This window comes from Oculina patagonica, chromosome 7, assembly GCF_052425735.1.
Source record: "Oculina patagonica isolate OP01 chromosome 7, crgOcupat, whole genome shotgun sequence".
NCBI classification, from domain to species: Eukaryota; Metazoa; Cnidaria; class Anthozoa; order Scleractinia; family Oculinidae; genus Oculina; species Oculina patagonica.
This window is the reverse complement of record NC_135764.1, coordinates 19,329,248-19,356,326: the sequence shown is the minus strand read 5'-3', so window position 1 is coordinate 19,356,326 and position 27,079 is coordinate 19,329,248. Positions and strand designations below refer to the sequence as shown.

The window sequence follows — 27,079 nt, the reverse complement described above, 5'->3', positions numbered from 1 at the left end:
TTAGTGACGACTTCACGTAATTACTTCGAGTTTTGATTGCTTTACTGAACTGTTAGTGTCCTTTGTGATTAGTCAGGGTAATTACTTTGGTTTTGGTTTTACGACACTCAACTGAAAACTGCTCTATCTTAGTATCATAGTCTTTTGTGACAAATAAATAATCAATAATGAATTGTAGATACGAAGTGCGGATAGAGGGTGTGGTAATGTGAAGAAATAATTCTCGTTGTTGTTGTTGCAGTTTTCATGGGATGTATAAGTGTCTGTACGTTTAGAGGCTTTTGAAGATCGCAGAAGCTTCTCGCCTACTTGTGCATGATCATTTTACCTGGCAACTGATAAACCGGTATCCAAATACTTCTAGGCAGTCTAGGTTACGTTTTGATCAGATGTAATTTTCTTTTATACATCTCCAGGCAAAAGCGAAACACGAGAAGAAACAGTCGTCCAAGGATGAATCAGCCCAGGACAAGTTCCACGACAATTCCCGTGAGTAATTGACTGATATGAAAATAGATAGACTGACAGAGAGACAGAGAGACATAAAGGGCAGCCCTGCTGACAGACAGACAGACAGACAGACAGACAGACAGTGAAAGACAAACTGACAAGGTTGTTGACTAACTGATCGATTGATTGATGGAGATAATTTCTATTCACATACACTCCTTTTTAAAGAACGTCGAGGCTGGAATTGAAAACATTTTAGAACATACCCCAATTTGATAGTTTGATAGTGTTTGTGAACCTCTGTGTTTAATGATTTTTTTTATCGAGAGTTGGTTGTCGCGACATCTTGAATTGTTCGTGGTACCAGACAACGGAGAGCAGGCTGCGAAAGCAAGTCAAAAGAAACCTGATACAACACATTGCAGCGAATAATTCTCTTTCGTAAGTTTTCTGGTTACGCCCGCATCGATTTATTTTGACATACTCTAAAATTTAACACAAGAACAATTTAAAGACGTTCTCAGCCTCGAATCGTAAAATAAGAAGAACGTTCAGCCTTAGCCCTAACATTAGAGGTACTTATGAAAAAAGAGCGTATAAAGGCCCCAAAAAATCCCTAGGCCTTTCAACAAATCCCCAAAAAATCCCATGAATGATGACCAAAAATTAACCCCCAAAAATCAACAGAAAAATACATTAGTTTGTCCTTTTATATTTGCAAAACTACGCAGCCAAAACACTACCACAAATCTTTAGATCGTATTTAATACCCCAAAAATCCCTTATTTAATCAAAAAAATACTTGTCAAATTTTTCTACCCCCAAAAAAATCCCGGAACCGAAACTGTCAAACCTTCTATCATCCCCGTCACTTGAAACCCTGAGTACCGGCCCCCTGGGGTTCTTGGTAGTCCCCAGTTCAACTCATCAGTTACATTTACACGCATACAGGCAACTGGTCTGCCTCCTGCTAGGAGCAATGTTTGTTTTGTCCTGTTTGAGTAACACGCCTGAAAACAGCTGAATGTAGCTCTTATCGTGTAGGCAAGACTTACCGTCAGAATAAAATGAAACATGTGTTTTTCACTTCTTTCTTCCTCATCTAGCTCCCAGTAACGCTATTTCTAAACTGACTGGCTCACTTAACAAAATGACGTCCAACAAGAACGAGAGATGGACTACTCGGGCAAAGAACGGGCTCAGAGAATTGGAAACCAATTGGCTTCAGACTCCAAAAGAACGACGTGGAGAAATTGCCGGAGCTCTGAACGCAGCTGCCGCAAAGTTGGAAAAGTTCGCAAATGCTGGAAAAGATCCCGTCGGCGCCATTCGCGGTGCTATTGAGATCATAGCTACCTTCTCCAACATAGCTGGGCCACATGTGCAGATTATCGGTGTTGCACTCAATTTCATTTCAGGTTTTCTAAGTCTTTTTGGGAAAGGGACTTCCCCAAAACCCGTCAGTGAAGTGGTCAGGGAAGAAATCGAAAAATGGTACTCTCGAGATCTAAGTAACCAAGCTAAAGGCGTCATTTCCGCTTTCCAAAAATCCAAATCGTTTTTGAACGGAGTTGCTAAATCTGGAAAGCAACTCAGTGATTCTGAATCGACTTCACTCTCAGCCCATGTTCCAGTCTATCATGGCGTAGCATTTATGGGAACTCTGGCTTCCGAAATTCATAAAACGATAGAAGAAAACAAGGTAAAGGATGCCAAAAAAATGCTTAAAGTATATCGAGCTGTACGTGCGATTGGCAATTTTGAAAGATGTGATCTTGCAGCAGATGGCTGCTTTGATTTCCGATTCGCAATCAAACATACGTAACGGTGTTTATGAATTCCAAAACACTCTCCGAACAAGTGCGAAATCTCTCTTTAAATTTCTTTACGAGTCCGACATCGGTAACAATGTGGTTCCATACTTTGATCCAGATAAATACGAACTTACTGATACTTTTATGTTGGAGGTTTTAGAGATAATGAGCTATGATCGCTCAATGGCCGGGACGTACGATATATCCATAAATGTTAAGGGTAAGGGTAATCTTCAATTTGGGCATCAGAGTGGAGGGGTGGTTTGACGTATATAGCCAACTTATCGGAGGTCAAGTGGTCAGCCTTGTGAACAACGAAAACTTTCACTCGAAGCTTGTACCTCATGGAAACAACTTGTTTAGTATCTTCAACCGATACAAATGTCCAGATGACGATCTATGTGACGCCATGTTGACTTGGTCCAAGTATGCTAATAGGAAGTATCACGTAACCATAAAAAACGACAAGCCTGCTTTGTGGGAGATCATAAACACACCAGCTTATACACACTACAGGTAAATGATTTGTTGGTGTTTCCGTGATATTTTTCTTATTCGGATCATGTCAGGCCAGTACCCAGACTTTTTGGAAAACTGAGGTAATCGCGAAGTTCCAAAGGCGTGGGCTGCTAGGGGGTCAAATTTTTAAATCTAAAAAGCCGGAAATGCTATTTTTAGGGAAATATCAATAAAATAAACACCTTTTTCATTATTTCGTATTCACTTGTAATCCATAGCCACTTGGAAAATTGATACATTCAAGACCTTTGTAGAGCGAGGTCTAGGGGGAGCGAAGCTAAGCATTGTACGTAGGCTGGGATAAGTTGTAAGGTGTAATTTTGTTTTTATTTACGGATGTCGCTTTTCACGATATTCCGGTAAGATAACGACCTTATGATCTACTCGAAAAAAGAACAACTACTCACAGTGTTGTTCTTTCCTAGAACAGTTTACGTCGTCACTTAAGACATATAATTCATCAACTGTGTTTCTTACAGTATAAGATTGAAATGGGGATGCAACAAAAACCCACCGCATGAGTTATGCAATTCAGAGCTAAAGTACGTGGAGCCAGCTTTCGAGCACTATTTGGTTGAATTAACGAAGGGTGGCGGAGAGACGTGTTTATTTAGAAAGGTAAATAGTTGTCAGCTTAAAAAGCTTAGATTTTAGTTCACTTCGTACTTGTACAACACCAGCATAGTTACTAAAGGGAAATGGTTAGGAAGCCCAGCAAAGTTCTTTGTTGTATGTTTTTGTTCGCTATTTTGGGGGTTGACCCTGCACAAACCCTGACAAAATACAATAAGTGGTTACGTGTGTTCATGCAACTAACCAACAGAAACATTGTGATTACGTAATTCATGCATTTTGTATGAACGTAAAACAACAGATGTGTTGGGTCGTGGACCTTCCCACATAAATCTTGGCCTCTTTGTTTGTTCCTTTGATGTCTCCGGGCGTCCCAACCATTTCCATCTAATGAAGATAAATTGTTCAACAATGACACGAGCATGAGATAAAGAAAAATTTGAGTCCCCGACGGGAATCGAACCCATGGCCTCCCAGATTACGGTTGGGCGCTCTAACCAACTGAGCAACTAGAGACTCGTGGTGTGCTGGGCCATTTACTAGGTTGATATGTGACGTGTCCTATTTTAAAACTATGATGCCAGGAAGTTATCGACTGGCTTTGAGATGGGACAGGAGGAAACATTTCCTTTCCCAATTGTATTGCCTGAGACCGTTCACTGCATTAGATTACGTTTCATTCAACATCTGCAAACGCAAAGCTTCACAAAAAAACTTTATTCCATTCTGTTATAAAGCACGCACAAAATGAGCATTAACACTGATATGCGAATTATGCAGAATGCTAAATTTATTGTCTTGTCTTTTTTTCCAGCAGTTTTAATGTTTTACATTTACTTTGTCAAAGATAAGGAATAAAAAAGGCCTTCAGCGGGTTTAAACAAAAGTTCCAATTTATAAATTGATGTTTACGTTTGACAAACAGGTGTCAGGTCTTTAACTGTCTTATATGACTTACGAAGTAAGCACAATCTTAAATACTCATTAATTACATTTAAAATCGCTGGTACAAAGAGATACAAAATTTAAATTAAAAAAAACCTACAAATAGGTATCATAAATTGCTAATTATGAGACCTTTTGTGTTTTGCCCTTTTAGGTGGAAGAAGAACCGTCGTCCAGCGAATGAAGTGACGTTATATCGCGGAAGCACCTACGTCACCATCCAAATCCTTGAAGCGTGGACAACCCAACAAGTCGTAGTGTTAAATGAAGTATTCAAAAAAGTTTGGAGTGATTAATAAAGTTACGAAGCTTATGCCTATGTTCTGAGTATTAAAGTATCGTAGCATACTAGAAGGACAGGTTAAGTTTCTATCTTTCGTCTTTGTGTAATCACCCGATGGATGCTTCCAATGATCAAATATTTTCTCGTTGGCCTAAAATTATTAGATATGTTTATTACCGTAAAGATAAACATGATTGAGAAGTAGGTGACCAAGACATTGAAGTAATATATCAAACACTCGAGACAGTGTTTCATCGGGATATCCAAACACCGAGAAGAGAGTTGGAAATACGACGTGCAGCGGAGTATTATTGAGTCAGACGAAACTCGAGGTGTTAGGATAGCCGATGAAACACTCTCTCGAGTGTTTGATTTATCTTCTCGATCATAACAAAAACTACGGAATAAACGGAGAAATAAAATCGTAAATATCTTTGCCTATTAAGACCGGTTATTCAAACCTCCTTCACGGTTATGATTTTCTTTGTTTTAACTTCATGCTTTGCTTTTGGCTGTCAGGCACTGCCCAGACAAGTCGTTTTGAGTTTTGTAAATTGATTTGAAAAAGTAAAATTGAGTTAGGCTTCACAGCCTTCTGGCAGTTTTTCTACACCTTTATTTAAAAATTATTTCCAACGCATTCAGTTATCAGTGCATTAAGCTTATTACTCATTTTTTCGCACGCAGCAATATTCGAGTTTGTTTCTCAACCAAGTTCCAGAAATGATCAGTTCTGGGCATAAACCAGTGCACGTGACTGACTATTAGGCAAACTCGCAATCTGATTGGCTACGCGAGCGTGGTCAAATTTTCGATGGACTGCCTTGGGAGTGCGCGCAAGAAAAATTGCCGAAATCACAACCACCTTTATTGACACCTTTATTGAATAGATCGGTCTTTTGGTGGTATGTTATAACAGTTAGACGGTTAACTCTCGGTTTTTATTGGCTTTCGATAATTGGCACTCGGGGCTTCGATCCTCGCCAACTATCAGCCGATACGAACCTCGAGTTCGCCGTGTAATTGTTTGTTAGTAGACACTCAGCTTAGCCTGGGTACCAGAGGGTTTTTCTCGTGTGCGGCGCATTACTCTTCGGCGGCCGAAGCCCGTCGGGTCACAGTAGAGACATGACCGACATCGGAAGCCGCGCAAAAAACCTCTGGCACTCAGGGTACACTCAGCTCGGTTGTATTTGAAATCCGTAAATCTGATTGACTCTCCCATTATGTTCATTCACTGATTTTATGGCAATGTAGCTTTGTACTCCAATCCTTTAGAGCGTCTACTAAAAGACTACCCGCCCTCGTTTTCTATGAGCGAATAATCAAGTCAACTACCCCCCCCCCCCTCCGTCGGTTCGTCGTTGTTGTTTTCGCTTGTCAGTGAGGCCAAGAATCAATTTTAGGCAATTTCGGCACTGACTAACTGGTCATAGAATTAACTAAAATATCACAATAACGGCTTCTGAAACTGTAGAAGAACTTGAACGAAACCAAAATTCGAGAATGGCAAGATTAAAACGGATTGCGTTAAGGTAAACTTGAAAAACGTTGGCCCGACATTTTTCAGGTTTATCTCAATTTACAATGCTTGAAAATCAACATTGTTATTTATGTGGCCTAGATTTTTCCAATAAAAGACTTTTGCTCTGCCAGTTTGAAATTTATACTTGGCTCTAAACATTTGGTCTGCTTGCACACTAAAACATGAGCTTATAGCACCGAGGTTTGTATCAAAATATATGCAAAACTCCATTACCAACAGAGGGGTTTGTCCTCTGGAACTGATTGCCATAGGACGATCTCATGGATCGGTATTCGAATGCACAGCCATTAAATCATTTTTTAAAAACGTCGCTAATCGTAACACTCAATTTGAGGATTTTAATTTTAACGTTTCAGCTCCGCAAACAATCAACAACAGATTTAAGAATTTTACACATTTTTAACCTTTTTCCAGATTCAATGTAATTTATAGTCTTTTAAGACTATTAAAATACGTAGTTCCCTACGCTATTTACTGTAGTTTTTAGCATTTTTATCGTTCTGTTTATTTTAAATTGTGTACGACCCCACAAGCTTGTAGCTTTATTCTCTTTATTGTGTATAAATAAAAGTTGTGAAATGCCTCGAGTTCACAGGTGCCGAGGGTTTTCATATCGACGTAAAACTAACTTTGATTTCATCAAAAAGAAAAACCGCTCAAACGTTAAACTATTTTCGACGGTAAAATATTTGAAGTTTAAAAACTTCAAACAAAGAGGAAAGCAAAACCGAATATAATACGCATGTCAGTGACGTGTTATTCGGTTTTCTTCCGTTTTGACGCTGTCAAATCGTGTTCATTAGTAATATAATGGGACAAGGAACTCAAGTGCGCAATGAAAAGATCTAAAAACAAAAAGACAAGGAAATTAACCAGGCACGGATCAGCTGTGATAGAGTTTTGAATTCCCTCTGAATTTTTGTGGGAGTGTTTGCAGCGGAATCTGACAGGTGTAATTTAGTGGCTTGGTGATTTGTAATTTCCTGGCTTAGTTTTACGAATGATGCACATGATTACTAACGTGCTAAGTCGACCTACGTTTAGCGGAAATCTTCTAAACTCAAAGATGACAAATACGGAAAATGGAGGCCGGTTACTGTTTGTATGATATATAAAGATTTTGACAAGGAACTATAAGACATAATTTTGCGTTTTTATCTTATTCTGTTCTGATTATGAAACGTTTTAAAAACAATCTTCTCTTAGCTATAGATTTAAAGGGATGGTTCAATTAAACTGAAAACATATGTCTCATAACGAAACTTCCCCTCCCCGGTCTAAATTGGCTTCTTTCTACTCACTTTTGTACTAATTTTCCTCGAGTAACAAAGAAAGCTCCTGTTATTCATCCTCTCGTAAATTAAATATCTCAAATTTAAACTTCCAAAACTCCTGCATTTCTGGGGTTATTTTCAACAGAAGCTAACATCTTAATCTTAAAGCTATTAAATTTGTTTGTAGATTCGTCTGCTCAATTCATTTCCAACACGTTTTTGAAAATTTTTAAATAATATGGAAATTTTCGATTGAAGTGTACGAAAATGTCGTTAGAAATTTATTAAGCCTTTCACAGTACAGCGACTTTAACAATCGAAACGGTTGCAATCATTTGGTTTAGCAACGAGTATTTTCTTTCGCTGTCAGTGTTTTTAAATTATTTACCCGCGAAACAGCTGTTTCGAGCTTCATAAATTGGTTTTATTGTGCTGTCCGTCCGAGATCCATTCATTCAACGGGTGTTGTTTATTCTGTGATTATTAGTACCTTTCCACCAATCACAAACGTGCTATTCTCCGCAGAATAATATGCAGCTTTGATGCGAGAGTAATTTATGCGCGTTAATAAAAATATCGAACAAAAGTAAGAAAGAAAGCGGACTGAAATCGGCGAGAAAACCACTCATAGACCGGCGCCGTCGTGAATTCCGGCCGCCTTCATCCGATCTGGTTCAAAAAATAATTTTAAGCTCAAACACGGAAAAAAAATATTGAGAAAAATCGCGTTTGTTTTGAACTGCCCTACTACCTGTAAGAGTTTAGTCGTCTACGAGTGACTGATAATCTGTATTTGTTCGTTCGAGGTCCGTGTCAGTTTATTCCAAACAGACCAGGCCATTTTGTTGAGGACAAGCGAAGCCGGCCTGTAATGAACAGAGCACCGAAGAGCGAAACACAATGATAGCCAAGAAAAACAGCATCGCAACGTCTACTCCCAAACCGAAGCCATCGGCGACTTCTTCATGGCCTATGCCAAGTTTACGGCTTGTTATAGTCTGTGTTTCGCTGGCAGTAACTCTCACCATGTCGGCGATGATAATTTTCGTGGATGTTCGCGCACCTTCGCTCGCCGATATTTTTCTCTCTACGATGTATTTCCCGCTCGGTCAGGGACTGCAGCTGAAGACTCGTCGCTGGTCAAACAACAAGACCGAATGTTTACACTTTTTCAAGACCAGGGATGAAAATTTCAGGCGTTTTGACGGCTTGCAGTGCGGACATGCATTTTGGCAAAGCACGGCGAACGTTGAGGAGAAAGATCGCTACGTGAAAAAAATCGCTACTCATTACAAACTGTTCGAGAGGGAGTCACTCGCGAGCAAGTATTTCACAGAATATTGGCACGAAAAATTGAAAGATCCGTTACCAGCGAGTTTTTATAACGAGGAGACAGAGAACGCTCCTAGGGCGGGTAATGAATTTCGAGCTTTCCGCTGGGATCCACTTATACCTTTCCCGGCAGAAATATCGTCATCTTCTTCAGAGCCTAACCCATGGATCCACCGAGCTTCTACGACCTCTCGTCATATTATCTACATTTTCAGGTATGAAAAAATATACCCAGAGGTTAAAAGGTTCTCGTGGGAATTATTATGTTTAAAAGGCAGCGAATTATGATAATCCTCAGGGGCAACTTTTTTTAAATTTGCAATTTCTCAAACATATAGTAACGGGGATGCCCATAATTATTGTATGTCAAGACGAAAAATTCAATTCAGCGTTCTAAAGTTTTGCAGCGTTTAAGTGTTTATTATAGTCGCTAACTTGAATTGAAAACACTCCGGCGGTAATAAAAAGTACATTTTTAAAACTGTCGAGTTTTGTACGCGCGAGGACATATTCTATATAAGAGGAGAGTTAGCTGACAATTTTACGAATAGCAAAAAACACACACAAAAAAAAAAAAATACTCAAGAGAGCGTTTTGTTTTTGGCCAAGATTTCTACGAAGTTCCTTTTGCGCTGTGCGGACGAATTTCATCTGCCGGCGACACAAAACACAGTTCGGTTTCTGATAAAAGAAAGAAAAAATAGAATACAAAAAGTCAGTTAAGGTCCAAAAGCACAGAATAATTTTATGATAAGTAGGAAAGCAAGAAGGTCAAATTTGATGAAAGGCGTACCATGTCCACCTTTAAATTGCTTCAAAACGCAAAGATTCGTCAAATATCCGGCTAAGCGACTTTTTAATTCTATAGTTTACTTGCATGCGGAAATAAACGCCATACTCGGTTTTTAATATATTTCGTTTGATATAATTTAAAAGCTACAAAAATGACGGATTGTTGTATATTTTCGAAAGGTTTAATAAAGAGTTGTATATAGTAATTTCGATAACTATTCTCTTTTCAGTTCGATTTCCTCCTTACAAAACTAACGAACTTGAACTACCAAAAGAAATTTTGGAATTGGCAAAATAATTTCGTCAAATTTAAACTGCCACAAATGTCATGTTATATGTGCGTTCGGTACTCGGTTGATTTCATTTAAAGGAAAACAAACTTCTATTCTGTTTTATGAATTACCTTTTTGAATAACAAACAAGCTCTGTTGGATAGGACGAAATATTAAATTAAAATCTTTTAGCTTTCTTTCATTGCAATGGGCTGTGTCCACCTTGCTCAATTTTAAGTTGGTTTACGGAAGAGCGAATTTCCAAAGAGGTTACAAAATGACTCCAGCATTAAGCTAAATGGTTTACATAGACAAATATAACAAGGAGTAGTAAAAAATATAGCCCTGAAAATGTAAGGTTATCCTAAAGTGGGAGGCGAGCCTGAATATTTATGAATGAGTTAAGTTGCAGGTTACAACAAGAGTAAATATTCGACTCGAAGGTAGTTCAGGTGTAATGTGAGATGTTTAAATTCCTTGCAAAAATTTAAATGGCTTATTCATACGTAAAGGAGAACGTTTTCTGAGTGTCCTAGCAATGTTTTCCGTTTTAATCTATGCTGAACGGACAATTAAGAGTCTCATGGGAGTAAAAACGAAACAATTAAACTCAAATTAGTTTATTCGTTTGCGGGTACTTACTACCTCGCTGATTACGTTCTCCAAAACTTTTCAAATCAGGCTAGTTTCTAAAACATAAAGGAGCAAAGTACGCGACTTAACCCCGGTTTCCGTACGATTAAAGGACCAAGAGTTTATTTACACTGCCCCTGGAAGGGATGCTATCCTTACTGAAAAGCACTTTGACAGGTGCCCGAAGAATTTACTAGTAGTACAAATTTATACTGCTGGGCGTAGGAGAAAGGAAATGAGAGTAAAAAGCCTTTCCTCTAGAGCATAACAGGTGCTGAACACATGAATCATCTGGCTGTCGTGTGTCCATCTGATTGCTCGTTGACGGGCCTTGTTGTTAATGAGGCCGGTAGATCGTGAATTAGATATCTAACAATTATTCCATGAGCGCGCGTTGGATATGAGGTGATACGCGCCCAATAAGTGCGAGTGGAATAATTGTTTTAGTAAAACGCCCAAAGAATTGCAATATTTAAGCTGCCCGGCTGTTCTCGTTGACGCGTGCACCCACCATATTTAGGACCCATTGTGTATGATCTCATATACCATTGCCTGTTAACCAATTAAAACTCCGGAATTGCAATATACCATTGCTAGTTTTTAATAAATTCGGATTTTACCAGTTTTTGATAAAACAATATAACAGGCTTGAAGACGAATTGTGGCGTATTACCATGGTTTGCTCTTCTCATTTTTCTTATCGCTGAGTTCTTAAAAAATAATCCCGACTTACAGTTATAAAAGTTCTTATAAAGAATGTTTTCTTGTTTTAATAATCTGGCATTAAAAGTTAATCAGAACATATTTTATGATATCTTAATTAAAATTTAGTTATACTCAAAGCGAAGAAAACTTCAAAGAATATATTACCAAGGCGGAGAAACCCTCCCCCCCCCCCCCCCCAAAAAAAAAAATAGAAAGAAAGAAAGAAAAAACATTAATAAGCTATAATAACATGTAAAGCAATAAAGATTGCCTTAACTGATACGGATTATAAATTGTCGGACTAATAAAAAATTAAGATTGTGAATTTTAAGCTCGGTAATAAATAATGAAGACGAATTTTCAACAATGATACGAGCATGGGACAAAGAAAAATTATATGAGTCCCCAAAGGGAATCGAACCCATGGCCTCCCAGATACCGGTTGGAAGCTTTAACCAACTGAGCTACGAGAGACTCGTGGTGAGCTAGGTCATATACATGTCAACCTAGTATATGGCCCAGCTCACCACGAGTTTCTCGTAACTCAGTTGGTTAGAGCGCCCAACCGGTATCTTTGAGGCTATGGGCTCGATTCCCGTCGGGGACTCAGAATTTTTCTTTGTCCCATGCTCCTTTGCTCGTGTCACTGTTGAAAAATTCATCTTCATTAGGAAAAAATTGCATCTACGCTACATTGTATATGGTGTAAAATATGGTTCTCAGTCAAGTTTTGTAATATTGTGCTTTTTTATAACAATTTAGCTTAAAAGTTTCACGCTGTCGTTTCGAGTTTAAAAATAGTTTAAAATTTCCTGTTAAGACTACGTGACATCGTTCTAAGTTCAACTCAAATAACAAAAACCTATTAAAGATAACAATTTTGATAACTTTTTTCAAAAAGCAAACATTATACATAGAAAAAACAACAATGACAACAATTTTTTAAAGAAAAGTTTACTCCATGATATATTATTCCTGAACAGGTGAAATTTTATATTCTTTCACATTCCATTTATTGAAAACATCAATATCTGTAAATAGAGAAGATTAGGCGGCTATTAAATTAAATTACATGAAGGCATAAAATTGACGTTTATGTCAGATTTTAAAGTGGCTTTTTAGAGGACATTTGCGATTTCCGTGCCGGTCGTGCTATTAAATTAAGCATAAGGAGCCTATATTAGAGTTATTCTGTTTCAACTGTATGTCTGCCTCAAATATCGGAAAAACGTAAACCAATGAGACAAAAAGTTTTCTCTCTGTAGTTTTCTATTTAACCTTATTTGAGCTGAGTCGACGACTCGATGGATAATATTATCGTTTGGGTATTGGGAATTATGCCAACACAACAGCCTTATTTAGCGTCTGTTTAAAATAAAGAAAAATATTTAACAGAAAAGAGGCATGAACGGAATTCTTGGATTGACATGATTCTAACCTTCAAAACTGGCCTCTATTTCGTGAAGACGTTAATACGTTTCGAAAGATTTGTTAAGTAACCGGGATCATAGTCTTCACGCTACTGATATGTTGTAAAACCGCCCAGCCCGAGGCCTTTTTACATTGTATCATTTTCTCCTCTTCTAAAGGCAATATATGACAATTTGGTTGATTAAGTCTAATATTGTCGAGTTTGAGGTAAAAAATGGTTAGAAAGTTTCCTGTAAATATTACCTGACATAGTTCCAAGTTAAAGGAAGAATTATGCCTTTAAAATGTCAGTTTGTTTACGAATTTGACAATCTTCAACTCAAAAAACCACAAAGACCATTACAACTAACAATTGAAAAAAGCAAACACCACACACACACAAAAAAACTTTTTTTAAGCAAAAGTATATCCCATAATGTAGTTTCCTTTAGCAGGTGAAATTTTATATTCCTTGACATTCCATTTATGAAAAACATCACATATGTTAATCGGGAAGATTTGGGAGCTTTTAAAGTTACGTGAAGACATTAAAAGTGCCTTGTTAATGTACCCCTGTTGTGATGAACTAGAAGCTACATCAAACGTTAATTTGTTTCTATCGATTGATTCTTTTAAAGTCTCTTTTGTACACGAGGCCTTATGCAACGCCTGTCACAAACGGAGAGATGATGCTGATGATTCGTACATTAGTGTATGCGATTAGCGTATAAGATGTATAATTTATTGTAAAGCTACTCAGCTGAGGTATTTACATTGTATATTTTTCTCCTCTTCTAAAGGTAACCAAAAAAAAAAAAAAAAAGGTCCAAAAAAAAAAAAAAAAAAAAAAGACAAAAAACCAAAAAAACGGGGGCCCGGGAACCAAAAAAAAAAAAAAACACACAAAATATAATCGGCCCAGGCCCCGCCCGATTAATAAAACACCATTTGGTTGTTAAGTTTCATACGGGCGTTTCGATTTTTTTGAACCATTTTTTTAAAAAAAAAAATCATGTAAATACTACGTGGCATAGTTCAAAAAAGCAAGAATATTCATTCGAAATGTCAATTCCTTTTACTGATATGACAATGTTCAACTCAAACAAAGACAACAGTTTTGACAAATTTATGAAAAAGCAAACATAACACATAAAAAAACCCGACACACTACTTTTTTCTGGTTAAAATTTATTCCAGAAAGTGATTTCTTTTAACAGGTTAAAATTTATATTCCTTGACAGTCATGCAATATATGTTGATTTGGAAGTAATTATGACTTAATGTCAGTCTTTAAAATGGTCTTTCAGTGGGCAAAATGCGTTTGCCATGGTAGCCGTCCCATTTAAGTAACATTATATATTTTCATTTTCATCTGCACTGATACCTCAGTTCAATCGGATGGAAAAAAATGACGATTTTTTAAAGTAATCGTTTCTACTTTTCTAACCTAATTTGAACTAAATCAGGGACTAGATTTACACTCCAATTTAAAATTCTATTTAAAATAAAGAAAACATTAAGCAGATAAGAGACGTAAACGAAAGTCTTGGATGCGCTAGATTTTAATCTGCAAACCTGGCCTCTGATACGGTGAAGCTACATCGAGCGTTAATACTTTACTTCAGTTTAGTTCTTTAAAAGTCTCTTCCTTCTTTGCATTAACTGAAGTAGGGTAACCACGACATTAATTTTTAAGTATTATTAAGAATATCCATAATACCATGCTCGACAAACATGGTCAACAAAATATTGTTGTCGAAAACGTTTTGTTTTTAAGAACTTTAATAACTTTTTATCCCTTTTTAGCCTTTTTAAAATTATTTTATTGAGCAACGTTATGACAAAATAATGTTGGTTTTTAATAAAGCAGTAATTCCACACGCGTTTATATGATACAAGATGATTACAGCCAATGAGGCCGGGCGCGATGGCTCACCGCTGTCTACCATCACATATCCAACGCGTGCTCGTGAAATAATTGTAAAGAGATAGTAGTCTTTTACTCACCATTTATTTAAAACGAAATCAAAGCTATTGGTGATAGCCTTTATATTAGCATCATTATCCGTTTCTTATTCTTGTTGTGCCATCATCCAAAGGGCTAACACTTAAAACTCCATCTGATTTTTGTAAAGGGGCGGTGACGGTTAATTAACTGACGAATCACAACGTTTTTAGTTTAGAAGCCAATTTTCCAATTCGCAATCACATGTTTAGCGTAAGGTCGTTTGCTTCTTTTAAACTTTTTTTTTTTATAAGCAACTGTATGCTTCTGATTAATAAGCAACTGTGCAGTCCTGACTGTATGCTCCTGATATACAGGCAAGGTCGTGTGTTCGCCCGTTTGATGGTGCAGGGTTTCAACAACAGCAAAGACCCTAGACTTGGAGTGGAATTTGCAGGAAGGTAAGAAAAATAAAATCACTTTCTAACTTGAACAAATTTCTTTCTCTATAGACTTTCATAGCCTAGTTACGGTTTTGTAGAAAAAATAAGTAAAATGACTTTCAAGAATATATTTCTCGTTATGTTACCCTTTTATTATGAGCTACGATATCTAAGGTCTTAATACTGGTGAACAAATGACCTTTTCCAGGTGGAATCCTATCTTTATAATTGAATGAGGCCGGGGTTTAGTCTCGGACTTGCCAAACAATCATGAGTCCTCGCGTTATCTTTTGCTTATCGAATAACAGTCAGAAACTCTTGTGCTTCAGTCAAGGAGGTGTTAACCAAAAATGACACCTTTTGAACGGACTAGTGTTATATTTGTCTAAAAGGAGCTTTTTTTCCCTTAACAGTGAAATTTTGTAACTATTCTCCTATTGGATTGGAATAGAGAATGTAATAGAGTATGTGTGATTACATTACCTTGACAAGCAATAAAATCAGTCAACGCACCAAACCGGTTATGTTGGATATAAACGCTGCATGTAGAAGTGTTTCAAGGAAAATCATTTTTATATTCCCTTTAGGTTGGCTGGTGTTATGGCAGAGCTCATAGAGGAAAATGAGCCCACCCCTCTGCGGAAGTTTCTGTTGAATGTGCAGTGGGGTATACGTTACTTTATACGAGCCACTCCCCTGCTCTGCGCCCAAAAATGTAAGTATATACAACTCTTACAGTCGACACTTGTTTCATTTATTTCAGATGTATTTCGGCATCTTTTTTTAAAAACGTCTTGTTTGTTTCCTATGAAAAATACTTTTTCTCTGCTTGCCGACAGTTCATATTCAGGAAACCCGATTTTTCAAACCCTCGATTTCTTGAGCCTCCTGATGACTGCAACCAAAATTTTCCCTTGGATTTGCTTCAATCAGCCAAACACTGCAATTTTACCCCCCCCCCCTCCCCCCAATTTCTCGAACCAATTTTCGGTTTCCTTGGAGGCTCGAGTAATCGGGATTTCACTAACTGTAAGACATGTATTGTTGCTCGCGTCGTAATATTTACTTTCTCTTCTGTTTCAGTGTCCACGGCGCTGTCCATTCTATCGCACTGGACAAGCCAGCTACTTAACTGCACCTGGTCTTCACTGCGCATGTCACTCACCTCTCAGTTATTTGCCTGCTGGAGGCATTTGATTGGTACGTGTACAGTGTTCAGATTACATTGTAAACCAAAACCTCTCTTTGTATTTTCATCGGTTAGCAGTGAAAACCTCATACTGTCGAGACAAATCTGTATAATATAAACTGTTGGGAATCTAAAGGCGAATTGTTTTCGGCTTAATTGAACATATAAACCAGAGCTATTGCGAGTTGAAAGTCTCGTTTTATTGTTGGAATTTCGCTTGCTTGCCCGTTTCTCGGGAACTCTACCCCAGTATCATAAAACCTTGGATGTACAATAAGCCGCTTAGTTTAATATCTGAACTGAACTCTTTTCCGTCTACCCCACACCTCTGCGAGGGTCTAGAGGGTTCGACTGCGGGGTACTGCTGGACTCGAGGCACTGTCATTTCTTTGTAAAGCACTCATTATTCTCTTTTGTCGTTTCCAGGTTCCGGGTTAGGTGATCTGCATTTCATTGGTGTGGCCATGTTGCTGTTGTCTCTACACAAGCTGCACATGGTTCTTACGGTAGGTAAACTCAAAAAGACGAAATGAATCATAATCAAATTCTGCACTAGAACTTTATAATCGCCAATGCAAAGAACCAGTGAGTAGAATTTGCGAAGGTAACATACAAAAAGTGCCCGCCTGATACTTGCACATCCCATTGATTTGCTAAGACCACCTAGCTATCCGTCAGCTTCAAAACGAGAGCTGGAAAGCACTCATCCTCGACCCAATCCCCTCTCGGCGGGGTGACTCGTTTTGTTTACTGGTTCGACTCAAACTAATATAATTAAAACTCCACTCTAAATCTATTTCTTGTTTTTTTTTTCCCTTTTTTCAGCCATATGACCAGATGGACTTTTCTCAAGTCAGGTGTCAGAGCATGTTGATGTCCGCCATCGAACGCGCTCGACGACAAAACCTGCTTAATCAGGATCTGTTTTTACAGCCAAACTAATTTATTCTTAAAAAGGAAACAAAACGATATTTGTTTGAATTGATATAAGAGAAGTTTTAATTTATTGAAAAATCTTAAATTTAATATAATTTACGTACATCATGTACAAAATGTTGCCTGAAAATAAATAAAATTGTTGAAGCTTTGAGCTCAAGACAAAAGAACTGAAAGTGTTTTTTGTGTGTCGTTTTTAAGCCTTCTCAGACTTTACAAACTAAATAGACCAAATTCGTCAAAACAAAGTTCTAAACTTGCTCCGAAGCTTAGTGAAATAAAACAAAAGAAATTACTTAATTATTGCTGGTTTGCAGCTGACGTCACAGCAGCCATGTTGGAGGACAGGAACAAAGCGTTCTCCTCCGTTGGGAACTAAACTTTTTTATCATGCAAATTCCGCAAAAACATATTTTGTTGTTTTGTCACCCAACATGGCCGCCTTATCACGTGGTTTCAAACCAAGAATACTTCAACCATGATGTAATTTCTCTTGTTATATTCCCTTAAAGCTCGGATCCGAGTTCTAAATATATCAAAAGAGGCCTATTTAAGGTTAAAATCGTTGAGTTAAGGCTACAGTAAGTAAATAACATTGTTTTAGCAAAAAAGGTTTTCTGTTGCAACAAGAGTTTTGCAAAATATCAAAGGAATTGGACCCAGAAGTGATCCCTCATTTTCAAGTTTGCTTACTTTGTAACGAATTTTCATTCTAAACAATGGTAGTTATCCTCACTTCTCAAACTCAATAATTCAGAATCTATTTCTGGTATTCACTTGACCTAATAGCCGCCATATTGGTGTACACTGTACAAAAGAAATTATATTAAGCACACCAGCATGGCTTCCTTGCCTTTTGCCATTTGAGTACCACAGGACTGAATGAAATTTTATTACAAAATGAATTCGTTTGAAAAGATATATCAAACAATCAAAACAGTCACGATGTATGACTAGTTAAACGTTCTGCTTCTCAAAGCCATACTTTATTTGATAATATCGACGACATTACTCCATAGTGATCTCTCTTACGTTCATTATCAAAAATTAGTAAAAAAATCAACAGAGCTCTTCTTCAGGTGGTTACATCATTTATTAGAGAAAGATTCCTCTACCTTTTTTTTTTTAAAAAAATTATTATTTCCGATATACAATTGTTCACTAAACACTTTTACATTGGACGACTGTTAGATTCGTCTTTCCTATTGAAGCATATTACAAACAGCGAGAAAAGGTTACAAAAGATTTGATCTCGGCAGTTATCAAGTTCAAAACAGTAACAGCTTGAAAATATATCAAAACTTGGACAGTGAACTAACTAATATTCGAACATTTTTTCAAGACTGAGGAAATCTATGTTACCTTTCAAATTTACTTTTTTCAGTATTTGCAGCAATGTTATAACACAGCATTGATAAAACGCATGATCTGATTGGCTAAGGCGATCTACAACTCACAAGCCAGGACGCTCTGTACAACCAACCCGCACGTTGATGTAATCAAGGAGAAAAATTAAATATTTTTGTTAACTATATTCTCGCGATTAGGAAAACTCAGCATTCACGCAGAATCATTTTTCACTATTTCTAGTACTGTAAATGATTCTGTATTCATTTGAGAGTTAGATAAAACAATGCAGTTCTTTGGATTCTTATTCCAGTCTTTATTGAGAACCCGACGAAAGCCGGATTAGAATTAATCATGTTTTCCAATCGATACTCGATACTCAGTTGCGCGAATGCTTGTATTATTGGTATCTTTCTTAACTTATTAAACCTGTCCTTTTATCATTTATATGCGGAGTAAAAAGGAAGTCTTTTTTTCCAGCAAGTCTAGTTTTCTCGCACGTTGTGTCTAGGCCGATGCAGGTGACTTGCCCAGAATAAAAAGGCGAGAACATTGCAGGCGATTATGTGTGGCAGAGCCTCAAATGATGTGTCGCGTTTATCTTGCTCAAACTCCTTCAGCTGACCAGCAGCTTTCTAAAATGTTTCAACAACCGACATTTATTTATAGACGATATCGTTAAATTCAAACACGCATTTAGAATTTCTACAACACACACTCAAAAGCTATTCAAGGGTCTTTTGGAGAGACTTTAAGACTTCCACCGTGAAGTCTGTTTTGGTGAGCGGTAAGGCGTTCTTGACTGAGCTTCTTCTATTTGTGGACTGGAATCACTTGGAATACAGATCCCGACGCTGAAAATAAAATCATTAAAAAATATCGTTCACACAACTTTGCTCATAACGTATATCAGACATTAAGGGGCGTGGATACCTTAACAAAGCGGCTTTTTAGACCAAAACCTGATAGGTTAAATACCCTGGTGATGACATACATGTCGAAAACGTTTGGTTCCTTTTAATTGTTTATATCCACTTTTTTTTTTATCTTTTTAGCCTTGTATATACATCACAAAAACAAACGTTTTTAAAATATTCAAGTTTACATACTGTTGATAATTTAGGTTGATAATTTTAACTCTGTTTGTAAGAAAAATAAAAGAACATAATGCTCTTTTAAATAGTTTTTTTCAGATTTTACTTACCCAGGCCTATTTCCACGCTTGAAAGTCCAGTCAAGTTAGTTGATCGTCCTCCCATTCCATTGGACATTCTTGTCTTCGATCGATTGGAGCTCGGCGATGTTCGGTTTTGCTTCGATGATTTTCGGTAATTGGGAGCGGGCGATGAGCCTTGTGTGTACCTACCATTTGTCGGTGATGCATTACGTGATCGCACGGGCGACGAGGGACGCGAGTTTGGTCGAGAAGACGGTCTGGAGGAAGGCCGTGACCGCGAGTCGTATGGCGTGACAAAGGTGGCAGGATGCGACCGACTCAGGCTTGGTGTTGTGGGCCTGGAGCGAATGCTAGGTGTCCTGTTTATCGAGGGACGCCTGGTAGTTTTGTTAGGTGAATTGGGTCCGAGACTTATGGTTGAAGTGTTGAGATTGAAAGACGACCCCGACAGTCTTCCTAACCGAAAGTTCGGTTTTGAAGCCAATCGTCGGTCGGGACTGACGCTACCTGCTCGGCTCGACCCGTGGCTTGATCGTCGCGACCGCGGACGGCTTCGGCCACTTGAACTGCTGCCACTGATTTTGGAGTTTCGAAGCTGTCTGTCTTGTTTAGCAAGGCGTTTTGCAATCTCTTGAAATTCAGAGGGTAAATAACTGTACGCCTCGACTCCATGGGTGTCTGTTCTGGGTTCCACACGTCTATGAGGACTCACTTTATCTGCCTGAACCTAGCAAGAGTAAAAAGTGTTAGCAACAGCAGTCAAAATTCTATAAGTTTGAGAGATGGCAATGTGTTTCTAGGTAAATGGTTACGGCTGTTGTAATTATACCCGATTAGAATGGTATAGCCTGAAAAGTGAGTAAATAAGAGAACTGGAAGATAAACGCCTTTAAACCTGGGCCGTTGATTAAACTTAAGCTAATCCAGGATTACCGTGAATTTTGAATTCAGTGTTTCAACGTTCAGTGAGGTTTTCATGTTTATATTTCCTGTTTTCCAGTTTTGGCGTCGACAAATCTCAAACTCTACAAAACATAAGCAATAAAAACACTTCTATACCAGAAAAATTTAACCCTCGATCAACTTAAATTCCGGGTTAGTGTTAATCGCCTTTTGAACAGCCCGGCTGAGCTTCAAAGCAGCGTCTTACAAATTGGTCAAAATAAGTCAACAATAAACAAAAACAGTCAACAATAAACAAAAACAGCAAAAAAGTAAAAGAAACGAAAGAAAATTAGGAAAGAGAGAATATTAAGGAAGCTACGTCAAGAAACTGATCAGAAAAATGACTTAAAAGACCCGGTGACATAGCTCCTTTAATGTTTTTTTTTACCTTAACTTTTCCTCCACCCGGTACATGGCCGATGTTGCCAAAAGAATTGACCTTAGATTTCGCTTTCTTGTTAAAGTCAATCTTCTTTGTTTCGTTTTTCGCCCCGCCTAATAAAAAAGGAACAAGCAAGCAATATTAAATGGAGGAAAGGAATTTTCAAACCTGACAAATGCAATTGACACCTACCTGGTTTATTTTTCAGTTTTTGCAGCGATCCAACCTTTGCTTTTACCTCTGATAGCTTGGTTTTAGTTCCCTGTGGCTAGAGGAAAACAAACGAAGAGAAGTTAAAATGGAAACGGTAGGAAAGAAAATCTGTTACTGAGAAACGCATTCACATTACGTAATGCCATTAGTTATGGAGTAGGCCCAAGTTAGATGAATGGTAGCAGCTTGGCTTGGTGTTAAGCTACCTCAAACATGGTCATTGTGTAATGAAACAGTCGTGGTTTATCCATTTTAAAGCTGCATATTAACAAGTTTGACCTGTTTAGGTAGCTTTCTGGTGATACTGTCATCCGGTAGAGGGGGCTTTCGGATGTATTTTTTGTTTCGGTGATGGGCTTATAACTGGGGGACTTAAACCGGAATTTTACAGATAGCTGGTTAGATAGAAAGGTACACCAGCTAGTGAGCAAACGAGATGTCGGAATGTAAGTTGTATATAAAACTAAAAGAGCTGAATGTGTTGTGTGTAATCACACTTGACAGTGATACTACACTGAGTAAAGTTACCTGTTTTGCCTTGCCATTTTGTTTCATGTGTGAATTTGAATGTACGCCACCATTCGGGACGAGCTTATGTATTTCTGTGGAAATTACAACAGATAAAATATGTGTTGAAGTGAGCTTTTCTCATTCTTCCAAGCTGATTTTAAACATTAAAATGAAATGCACTTTTGTACAAAACATGTTTAGCCCAAAGACAACATCTTTTTGTGAGTTCGTTTATAATGATTTTGACTAGTTCCTTCACTACTTTTGCAAGTAAGGCGTGCCCAAAACAATTGTCGAGCAAGGCTGAGATACAGCAGTCACAGCACACTGAACTATCTTATTAGAGAATCAATTATTTACCAGTTTTTCTCACCTGAAAACCAAACTCTTAGCTACATTTTCCATTACGCGCACCCAGTATGCTGTAAGTAATGTAGATACCAAATTGGTCTCACGATTTAAAATAACCCTTTCAGTTCGTTTTCTTAACTTGTGTTTTTGGAGGTAAGAAAAAGTTTATTATTAAGTTATGTGTTTTCTTAACTTGTGTTTTTGGGGTAGAAAAAGTTTTTTTATTAAGTATTGTTGGTTTTCGGGCATCGCTGAGGGTTTTAATTGCATGTCTCAACACTGTCTGGCAAAAGCATACTTCTTCAGTATAATGAAAACTCTTCAATAAGTTCTTAGTGAATACAAACAAAAATAGTACTTTTAAACAGCCAATCTCCCGTATCTTTCACTCATACGAAGAACCCAGAAGCTTTCTGCTTGAACTGGACAACAGTATTAAAAACAAAACAAAAATACAATGATTCGTTTGCAGATTACAGGAAGTAGACCTGAAGTCCGTATGAAGTCGCACTCCTCATTTTTTCAGTATTAACTTACTTTTCTGTCCTCCTGCCGTTTTAATGTCAATGTCATTTACGGACATGCTATCATCAGACATGTACGATTCCAAACTGTTCTTTCTGGAGCTACAAGGAGTCTTGGAGAATGCTTGCTCGGTTGTGGGGGAGTCTGGGTAAAAATCCAAGTCGCTTTTTCCGTCACGTGACTGCGACAAAAAACCGGATGTTGGTATTTCGCTATCTGTGAACACATCTGAGCTCAAGTCCGACAAATCTATGTTTAGTTCGTTGTAATCCCCGTTTTGAAGCGTCTCATTCTGCTCATTGACGTAGAGTAATGTTCTATTATACCGATTCATCCTTTCTGGATCTTGTATTTCACCTCCTTTCGATTCGTAATTCTTATTCCCGACGTCAAATCTCGAGTTACTATCATTTGTCGTAGCGTCCGGCTCGTTCACAAGTTGCTCCTCAGATCTCCCCGGATCGTTACTGTTAACTCTCGTGTCAATGCTTGGTTTAATGTCGTCTTTTAAATTTGAGGGATTCACACTCACAGGCGTTGAACGGATAGGAGAATAGTCTCTCGCTCTAGCGCCATTTCCAGAAGATGTGTCTTCACGTTGTTGTGGAAGTGCCCCGTCTGAAATTGTCGATACGTAATTCGTTTCCTGGACCCTTGAATCTCCAATGCCCTCAACAACATGCGACGGGCTATTACAGTTATCAAAATCCGTTTTCCACGAATCAACTTTTGCTATGCTATCAGCGATACTGGACGAAGCAGTGTTACTTTTGGAAAGTTGAACTGTTCCACTATCAGCAAGTCTTAACCGTTCTAACGCTGCACGGATTTGCTCATTCGATTCCAATTCGTTTTTAACTTTATTTTCAACAGTCATATTCGAGGAACGATCCTGAAGTATTTCGTTTATCTCAAATCCCTTTTTCACGGGTGCGTTTGAAATCCTCGGTGTCATATCCATACTACCGAAATTTTCGGACAAGGCGCTTCGGGCAGGGGAGTCGTTTAAAGAGCTCTCCATAGTTTGGTCCAGAATTTTGTAGGAACGCTTGGGAGTTTTTATAAGCTTTTTTCTTGGGCTTGTCAAAGCGATATGGTCGTCATATAACTTGATGTTTCCTCCCATGGAATATTTAAACTTTGTGTATTCTGATTCATATGACACAGACGCGCCATCTTGAAGAGGTTGGGGTTCATCTTGAATTCTGATCTCTTTAAGATGTGGAAGATATTCCTCATCCACTGCGAATGCTTCTTCTGGAATGATTACACTTCTGTCACCTTTCTTTTTGCGGCGTCTGTGGAGAAAGAAACGTCACTGTTAATAATCCCTTTCTGCCAGCCTCGAAATATTAATTATTTTTACTACCCGTTACAAATTTCTTTAAGTTAGTTGTGAGAATATCAATGTTGATACTAAAGGATTCCCCTTGTGATAATCTCATCTCCACACAGGCGCTAAGTATTGGTTGTGCTTTCTGTAAGGTTATTTGATTTGGACATGTAGTCCTCTTTTCAATGTAACTTTTTCCTAAAACGCTCGGTTGAGTAAAAGGCTTAAAGATCGAATAAAGCCTCGCCAACTTTGCCCAGTAAAAACAATGCTTCTGTGCTTTAGTACTCCAAAATGAAAATGATTTTTTGTTCCTTTGCAGCAGCGACGGTTTTGCATAAAAATAAGCTGTTGTGTGTTCTCGTATACAAATTCAAACTTTCTTGTATTTTAAACGTAAACTACGCCTGAAGAACCACTATACAACTACAGTAACAGGATCGTTTCGGTCCATTTTATATAAGACACGATTAATCCCATAGAATGTATGGCTGATTGCGTGCAATAGTAATAATAATAATAATAAAATAAAACTTCTCAATGTTCTCTTAATAGTTTGAAGGCAATCTTGTACAAGGTTATTGTGCACACTACCGAGATAATTTGAAACAGCGTTTAAAGAATATAGTATTGAAGTCTGCGAATGAAAGAAAAACAAACGTTATTTACTCAGCGGTGTACAGTAAAATAAATTCAAAAGTGAACAATCGCCGCAATACTTTTTGTATGTACGCTTTTGCAAATTTTAGCGAATAATTACTACTTATTCCAAAAATAGTCTAGGGCATTTGCAGTATGTTAAAGAGTTAACCAGCTCCTACTGAAATGTTAAATTATAGATAGTAGTTCGTAACTGGGACGTGACTAGCTACCGAGACGATGGACTTACTGATAAATACTGCCGGAAAACATCTTGCTGTATCTCACTGACAACGTTTGCAAAAAACGTTAACCAACAATTGATATATCAGCTATAGAAAGTGAAATTATATTGAAATTTTGTCTAAGATGAAACTAACTTCACGCAAAAGTTTGGCAGTTAATGGCTTTCGAGATATACGTATTCAATGCTGTATTCTACTGTGCTTTCCCTTTGCAGTTTCAAATGTGTAATTTATCGTCGAGCAGATAATGCCATTCACCCAAACGAATGATACAAAGAAAACTGTAGCAATACCTTTCTCATTTACTTGACCATCAAGCAGAAAAACTAGGACGCTGTCGGACGCTTGTTTAACTGAGATATAGTGACGCTAAATTTATGTATGCTGTGAACCACTCGACCGGTATGCAAACTTTAGCAGGTGCTGACTGATATAAATGGAATATGTAAATTAACTCTTATTTCCCTCCAGTGTATAAAATAAGTGAGAATACCACAAAACTGCACGGGATCATGCTTTACCAGCAAACCAGTGAACATGCATATTAATACCTAATGATACGGTTTTATATCGGTTTATTTGAACTTGCCAGATGGAACGCTCCAATGCTTTGAATACAAGATAATTTTGGAGAATACAGACTAAGTCTCCCTGCGGTTAACTTGTAAATCCAGGCATGTATCTCTCAATTCTAAAATTAGATAAATTCTTTATCAAGATAATAATCAGATTTTAATTGTTTTGTCTAATTAGATCGATATCGAAGATCGGACGAATTTTTGTCATAGAGTATGTGAATTGGTGAACATTTTCTTTAATTTTCCTTTAATAATTTTCTGGTAATTTTCGCTTCAGATAATAATATTTTCCCTAAGGGGTTTTTTGCTAAAAAAGGAGTAAAATGTTTCGATGTTCAATTTGCAATTTCATCGCAATAACTAAAACTGGTGCATGAAACGTCCCAAAAACTGATCGTAATTTTCTAAAGAGCTAAAATTTAAATACAGTGTTATTTATAAGGTGCCGGTTACTTCCAAACTTTAAGTCTCCGACATTTGAAATAGCGTTTAAAAATGGTTTGTCATTGCAAAACTCTTTGCCTTTATTCATTTTTCGCTTAACAATCTCACTCAGTTGGAGAAATGAAACTGTAAATTACAGTATTACCATTTTATAGTGTTCTAGCTTAACTTGCATCGAATCAACAGGATCAATTCCCATCTGAAAGCACTGAAATAATCCTGTACCGGCCGAAACTGATAAGATTGCTGATAAAAATCCGAAGTTCAACCGATTAGGACCGATGGACTCGTCGTGTTCACCTGCCGAATTCACGAGCTCTTCCGATGTCTCAAGCTGTGAAAGCAATCTTAGCTTGATTTGTTTTCAGATTACCAAAAACATTGTATTGCTCTAGCAGAGCGTAGAACTAACACTACTTCAAGAAGTTAGGGAGGGAATCTTTGAGAAATTGCACTTTTAAATTTATAAGCCGGTAACTTGGCTATTCGCAAACGAAACTTATAGTTATACTTTTAGTTTCAGATTGGTACTGCCATACGTGAGAGTTGAGCTAGATCAGAGGAACAAACCTTCTAGTTATAGCAACGTAAATGACATGTTAATTTCAGATAAACATTAAATTTTATCTGTTGAGCTAACACCTATAAGGTTTAACACGTTCTGTAGAAAAACACACTTTTCAATCTTTTGCTAGAAGAAAGGAACTGGTTTCAGCCAGATGATCAACGGACCTTTGATCAGCGAGAAATAAAACTCTCTCATGCGTAAATCACATGATCTGCAAGACATTTTTTCTCTTTATAACACACATCAAACTTACCGCCGTAACTTCTTGTATTCTCTCAGGTCTCTGCGATTTGGCCCAAAAGCGTACAAGCTGACACGAGAAATCAAAAAAAGGATTTTTCATTAAATCAATCAACAACTAAATTGTTATGGATTGAACGTAACTTAGAACTAAACGCTACAACCCATTTAAAAGGAACCCACCCAAGTGCCGTCCACATGCTGCGCCTCAGATGAAGTGTTCTAGAATGTCCGAACAGTCAAAACTCAAATTTTCGTTTTCATTCCGCGTTAAGAGTTAGAAATAGAAAATTAAGAGCGAAGTTTAGCGAGTACGTGGCGTTGATCTACCAAGAAGGTCAAAATAAAAGAAACAAAGCCGTAAGAACAGGTCTTAACGGGTAACACAAAACAAAACCACCAGCCCGGAGACTTTGACAATCGTGCGACTGCTCATTTATTTTCTGTGAAAAACCAAGACTTAACAAATACGCTCCAGCCGTTCAAAACTTTCTTCCAGAAGAGAGCGAAACGAACTTTTC

At 37.7% G+C, this 27,079-nt stretch overlaps 3 protein-coding genes across 5 annotated transcripts in view; 2 read left to right on the top strand and 1 right to left on the bottom strand.

Moving 5' to 3' along the window:
* LOC144661116 (toxin CrTX-A-like) overlaps positions 1-4,614 on the top strand; it is a 285,950-nt gene extending 281,336 nt beyond the window's left edge. For both annotated transcript variants that reach the window (XM_078521825.1, XM_078521824.1), the window contains exons 4-7: positions 417-489; positions 1,557-2,780; positions 3,263-3,401; positions 4,456-4,614. In XM_078521825.1, the coding sequence (XP_078377951.1) occupies positions 417-489; positions 1,557-2,275 (792 nt within the window). In that variant the 3' untranslated portion in view covers positions 2,276-2,780; positions 3,263-3,401; positions 4,456-4,614. The remainder of the gene's footprint in view (positions 1-416; positions 490-1,556; positions 2,781-3,262; positions 3,402-4,455) is intronic.
* A 3,164-nt stretch (positions 4,615-7,778) lies between these two features.
* On the top strand, positions 7,779-17,238 carry LOC144661372 (uncharacterized). The gene is made up of 6 exons (XM_078522100.1): positions 7,779-8,951; positions 14,871-14,954; positions 15,524-15,651; positions 16,020-16,136; positions 16,552-16,631; positions 16,951-17,238. Exons 1-6 carry the CDS (start codon positions 8,305-8,307, stop codon positions 17,065-17,067), a joined length of 1,173 nt encoding a protein of 390 aa, XP_078378226.1. The 5' UTR covers positions 7,779-8,304; the 3' UTR covers positions 17,068-17,238.
* A 30-nt stretch (positions 17,239-17,268) lies between these two features.
* On the bottom strand, positions 17,269-26,876 carry LOC144661371 (uncharacterized). Of its 2 annotated transcripts, XM_078522098.1 has the most exons (8): positions 26,742-26,876; positions 26,572-26,628; positions 22,524-23,809; positions 21,654-21,727; positions 21,105-21,180; positions 20,919-21,025; positions 19,613-20,312; positions 17,269-19,262 (listed from the first exon to the last, which is right to left on the bottom strand). In XM_078522098.1, the coding sequence occupies exons 1-8, from the start codon at positions 26,756-26,758 to the stop codon at positions 19,222-19,224; spliced, it is 2,358 nt and encodes a 785-aa protein (XP_078378224.1). In that variant the 5' UTR covers positions 26,759-26,876; the 3' UTR covers positions 17,269-19,221. The 2 variants fall into 2 exon arrangements, with proteins under 2 accessions (XP_078378224.1, XP_078378225.1); XM_078522099.1 differs by lacking the exons at positions 26,572-26,628; positions 26,742-26,876 and adding an exon at positions 25,022-25,128.
* Positions 26,877-27,079: the final 203 nt, after the last annotated feature.

Coding starts and splice junctions, on each gene's coding strand:
- LOC144661371 (XM_078522098.1), bottom strand. Junction 21,728..22,523: donor AACGGCAGGAGGACAGAAAA/GTAAGTTAATAC, acceptor TAATTTCCACAG/AAATACATAAGCTCGTCCCG. Junction 21,026..21,104: donor AAAACTGAAAAATAAACCAG/GTAGGTGTCAAT, acceptor CTTTTTTATTAG/GCGGGGCGAAAAACGAAACA.
- LOC144661372 (XM_078522100.1), top strand. CDS start 8,305: ATGATAGCCAAGAAAAACAGCATCGCAACGTCTACTCCCAAACCGAAG. Junction 8,952..14,870: donor CATATTATCTACATTTTCAG/GTATGAAAAAAT, acceptor CCTGATATACAG/GCAAGGTCGTGTGTTCGCCC. Junction 16,137..16,551: donor CTGCTGGAGGCATTTGATTG/GTACGTGTACAG, acceptor TGTCGTTTCCAG/GTTCCGGGTTAGGTGATCTG.